General features: G+C 36.3%; 1 protein-coding gene across 1 annotated transcript in view; it reads left to right on the top strand.

The window, feature by feature from the left end:
- TGFBR1 (transforming growth factor beta receptor 1) overlaps positions 1-5,593 on the top strand; it is a 55,345-nt gene that overhangs the window by 34,817 nt on the left and 14,935 nt on the right. Inside the window, exon 3 of the mRNA XM_019649545.1 lies at positions 1,296-1,526. Coding sequence (XP_019505090.1) covers positions 1,296-1,526 — 231 coding nt within the window. The remainder of the gene's footprint in view (positions 1-1,295; positions 1,527-5,593) is intronic.

The raw sequence follows: 5,593 nt of genomic DNA, 5'->3' as shown, positions 1-5,593 counted from the left end.
AGTCTCCACATAAACATAAAAACAACTGTTTATAATTAGACTGCTAACTACTTTTCAGGAGGTGGGAGGATAGGTGGAGCAAGGGGAGGAAAGGAACCATTTGAGAAACTTAAAGATGAAAAGAGAAGAACTTCTGATCACATTAAAGATTAGCATTTGGATTTATAAGCATTTGACATCAGGGAACCAAAGAGAGCAGATGACTTCATCTACTATCATTGGGTTAGTTTAGGAAGCCACACTCAATATAGATTATACATGACACAGATTTATGCATAATGGGTGGTATAAATAAAACACTAGTGTAGAACTTGATATATACATGGGTATTTTAATTGTCAGTGTCAGTATAATTTAAGAAGAGAGTTCCTTAGTCCCTGAGGGATGTGATTTTAAGTGAATTGGAATAGCCCCAAATACAATGTAACTTAACTGTTGTAGGTAGCTAATAAATCCTTTTCTGTAAAAGAAATAAGTGTGGTAATATTTAAAAAGATGTATTTTAGAGTAAAGTTTAATTGGTGAAAAAATGCCAGTGTCCTCTTATGAAGGTAAGTTACTTGACACTGTTCTTCACGATACCAGTGTTGTCTAGGCAGCCAGTTCCTAGCAAGTAAATGGTCTTGAAGTGGTTTCTGTGATAATTTTCACTGATTTATTAAAAATTGGGTCAGAATTCACTTCTATATGTCTTGTGTTCACATACTTTTCTCCTCCCACCTATAAAACCGTTAACCAGATTCATCTTTCTAAAATAAGATTTTTAAATTATTTCTCCCCGTTCATGGCCCTTTTCAGAAATCTTTAATAGTTCCTCTTACCCACAGCTCTCATTGGCCATGTTGAGCCTGCTATTCAGTACTCTTCATACTCTGGTGACAGCTTACCTTTGCTTCCAGTGTTTTACCACGTACATCCCCTTTCTGTTTATGTAAGCTGGTTCCCTAAACATGTCATTCATTTCCTCCTCCTACCTTTGCTTGCATATTCCTCCTACCCCTTACCTCCTCTCCTCCTCTGGTCCGATCCCTCTGTAAAGGACAACCTAATTCAACTTACTTTACAAAGCCTACCTTGAACCTCTAGGCAAGAGTTTCTGGATTCTTTTATTGTACTTATTATTTTCCTTTTATCATGAATTATTGTTTTTGCAAGTGTGGTTTTTATCTCCTCACTGAGATTTTAAGTTCCTTAAAAGTAGAACTTAAAGAGCTATACCTTTATGGCCTGTGGTGGCATTAGAAACCCATACTGTTCTTGATTATTTGTGCTGAATACTACTTCTTTTTACCTAGGTTTACCATTGCTTGTTCAGAGAACAATTGCAAGAACTATTGTGTTACAAGAAAGTATTGGAAAAGGTCGATTTGGAGAAGTTTGGCGAGGAAAGTGGAGAGGAGAAGAAGTTGCTGTTAAAATATTCTCCTCCAGAGAAGAGCGATCATGGTTCCGCGAGGCAGAGATTTATCAAACCGTGATGTTACGTCATGAAAACATCTTGGGATTCATAGCAGCAGACAATAAAGGTCAGTAACATTGGCTCTCTTTGCATGCAACAGAATCTATTTAAGCCTTTTTACAGATACAGCTACTAAACATCATGAAATTTGATGAGAAAAATAGATGTTTGTCATATAGATTAGACCCATTAGGTCAAATAGAATATATTAGAAAAGCCTTTAGAACCCGGAACTTATGAATGATTTTCTTGTCTCTTGACAACATGTTCTAAATTTCTAATTCTTTTATAAAATGTAAAGAGCTATTTTTTAAAAAGCCACGTGCTTTGTTATTTTGCTTCTGGCCAGTTAGTTATTGAGTATAGTCATAATGTAGAAAAAACTCTAAACTGCTTAAAATTTTGAGATAGAATAGGGTCCAGATATCTGTTTCCTTTTCATCTCTTTCTGGCCATTAAGGCATTCTGATATATACTAATGGCCTTATTTATAGGGAGAATAAAAATAACTTCTAAGGGTATTCTGTGTTTTAAGTTGCCTGGAACTAAGCAGATTAATCTTTTAANATGTGGGATCCGAACCGGGGCCCTCTGGCATCCCAAGCCAGTTCTTAACCATCACGCCACTCGGCTGGCCCTTAAATCAAATTTTTATTTGTTTACATTTAGGTACTTGTTTTTTGTATTATAAAAGAATTTTAACATTTATTTTTTAACATATTATGGTATAAGAAATTTTATGTACTGGTGACAAATTTATGATATTTACGCATCATAGAAGGCCAAGAACTCTTCATCATTGCAAGTTTGTCATAAGTTCAACAAAACCTACTGTCATATTCCAGAGTATTATTTTACATACGGGTATCATTATTGATTTCTAGAGTTGCACTTTTAACCCATAAGCATAAATAAAAGAATTAAAAACATTTATATAGATACGGAATTAGTACTACCCATGTATAATGTGCATCCTTGTTTTTCCCTCACAAATTTGGGCAAAAAAGTGCACATCATACATGGCAAAATACGGTATATAAATTTCAAAGCATTCTTACTTTCTCATGGCTGTGTGAGATAGTAAGATTAAGGATAATTATTCTCATAGGTGAGGATGAAGTTCAAAGATGTTCCAGTGACCTGCAGCTACCCGTTCTCTTCAGGATTGTGGAAACAGCCATGACAGGAAATGTGTTTGGAATTGCAAAAGTTATTTGCTATTTTAACATATGAAATTGCTGTCTTTTGCCTAGACCTAGTTTTTCATTAAAATAATAAACTTTTAGTCATTGTCTCACTTTAGAAAAAAGTCTAACCACCTTGTTAGTTAATATCGCTTTTTGGATCCATGGCCCCTGTGATGTTTGCTTTTCTCAGTTCTGTTCGTTGATTTCTGTGGGATCAGAAATTGACTGGCTAATTACCAGAATTATTCCCTGAAGTGGATTTTGGCATAGTAATGCTTTATGTTTAACCCAAAGGGATTTATTTTTTTACTTCTTCTTGCTTTAGAAGGATACTAAGAGAGGAAGACCCCTACCCTCCACAAAGTTGTAATTTGACAGCTACAAATCATGAGATCTAGATTCCAGTTCAAGTTTTGTCATTGATTGGCTCTTTGACCTTGTTTAAACGATGTATCCTATTTGTGCATTTGTTTCCACATCAGAAACATGGAACAGATACTGTTGGTACTAATACTTAAAATGGTTTGTTAGGACTTTTAAATGAGATATACTGTCTGGCCTTTTGAAAAGTATAAACCAACTTCAAATAAGGGCTAGATTCATGGATACAATGAAGATTTGAAAATATATATAATGAAAATTTCACTAATTTTGTAATCAAGTGACTAAAGGAACATTAAAGCAGAAATTCTGACTAGGGGAATAGTATGACAAGCACAAAATCACATCTAATAGTACAGAAGTTCACGTAATGACAATTACCTGTTTATTTTAAGGAAATGAATATATATATACATACATATATATATATATATGTATGTATATATATGTATGTGTGTGTGTGTGTGTGTGTGTGTGTATTCATTCATTTAAGTATGAAGAAACTGATTTCATGACCAGAAGTCTTCTGTAGAATTTAGTCATATACGTTCAGTAAGTGAGTTCTACCCATGATAACTAGGACACATGCAGGCTTACACTGGAGCCCAGGTCTCTTCAGAGATCCTGAGACTGTTGTGAGGAGGGAAGAAACAAGAGGTTGCATTGAGATGGAGCAGCCTTAGTACTGAAGATGTGACAGTCTGTGGGCAGGAGTGGAGAGAGGTTGTTTTGGGGCTCCCCTGGGGTTTCCCATTGATTCTGAGTTAGTCCAAAGAGTTCTTAAAGAAGACCTGGCTCATTCTAGAAGTTAACCTGGACCAAAAAAACTATCATAAGCAAGGTCTAAAAAATCACAAAAATCAGGATGGCTTACAGATCATTTGGAATTAATCCGTTGGACCTGTTCTCTGATTGCCACACTCCCAGCTAGGGAACTCAAAGCAGCTCCTGCCACTTGGCACAGTGGTATGATCAGGCCTCAAGGGAACAAGCCTACCGAAAGAACCAAAAGAAAGTGCTGTCTGCGTGGCAGCTGATTTCTGAATAAGAATACATTTATTTATTTTTTAAGGTATAGACATGACGTAAATAATGGAATTATTCGTTTTTCCATTTTATCTACATTTCTAGATCCATCAGGGATCATGGCTCTAATTATCTGAAAGCTTCTCTCCTTTTATGCCTTACCCTGTGAAAAACTTGTCTACATTGTCTGCTAGCTGTGGTTTTATGCAGTTAGCTGACGTCTCATGCCTGAGTTATTTCACGTTTAAAATGAAAGTAATAAACCTTTCCCTGTGCATGTCATTGGAGCTGGGAGGTTCAAACGAGACAAGATGTTTGTGTGAAAGCAAGTGGTAAACTTGTAAAAGTATGTTTAAATGATAGGCATTACTCTTACTGAAAAGATATTTGGAAGAAAAATCTGACACACAGTATCAATTTGCTACATTGTACAAAAAGCTTATTTTAGGCCTCCTTTCCCTGTTATGTCATAGTTGTGTGAATGGCCTCCACATTTGTCCAGACAAGCTACCTCCTATTGAAATAGCAGAAAATTCCATCTCTTTCCCTTCTATTCATTATAAAGTCTTAATGCCATTTCGTGCATGGGACTCATACCTGCGAGTAAGTGAGATGTCTGTACATAATTCCCCTTTAGTTCTTTCACTTATTGAGGACAAGGTAAAAACTGAACATTTCATGTTATGAATGCACATATTTATTACTCAGTACCATGACCATAACTGACGGAAGGCCCCATCTCTCTCTCTCAAAGACTCTGTGTTTAACTTGGGAACTATGGGGAAGACATTGGAGAGCTGGGTTCTGGCAGCTCTAACCTTTAAAGCTAACGTGATCCCTGTTGCATTAGCTTGAATCACAGGCTGTGCATGTGCCCATATTTAATCTGTCATTAGATCGTAAAGTGTGTGTGAGCATGCGTGAGTGTGCCAGTTTTTGAGAGAGTGAGGCTCTTAGGCCAATGTTCCTTATGTCTTGCTCTTGCCTAGGGTCTCTTGTGATGTGTGCATGCTGTTCAGGTCTTATTTCTGTTCACTGATGCGAAGCTGTTTCCCTGTTGAACTCTCTTAAGCAGTTCTAAAGGTACAAAAGAGTAAAGCAGAGAATATAGAGATCTATCTAAATTAGGCCTGTTGGTTTTGTCTTTAGAAGAAAATTATTTTTTAAATGCTCAGGTATTCATGTGGGTTAGAGTACCCAAATATAGATAATGTGATGAATGTAGATTTGGTTTTTACTTGTAGGTCTGCATCTAGAATCCAGCAGTGGTGGGGAAGACAGAAACTGTCCTTGTCCCATCAGCCTTCCTTGACCATACCATTTATGTGCATCCTGAATGTGTCAGGCATTTTCAGACTTCCCATTTGCAGTTCCCCTTTCTTCTTTATTTCTTGCCTTTCTAATTTCCAAATTAGCCGCCTAAAATTAACTCTTTAAATTTTTAAGTACATGGTGTGGCCCTCCCTGTTCAAAGGTTTTAAGAAAATTTAGTAAATTAGTATCTACAGTAAACAACATAATTAGGGGTTGATTTTTCATA

Source organism: Hipposideros armiger, unplaced genomic scaffold, assembly GCF_001890085.2.
Source record: "Hipposideros armiger isolate ML-2016 unplaced genomic scaffold, ASM189008v1 scaffold_133, whole genome shotgun sequence".
NCBI lineage: Eukaryota > Metazoa > Chordata > Mammalia > Chiroptera > Hipposideridae > Hipposideros > Hipposideros armiger.
This window is presented reverse-complemented; position numbering and strand designations above follow the sequence as displayed.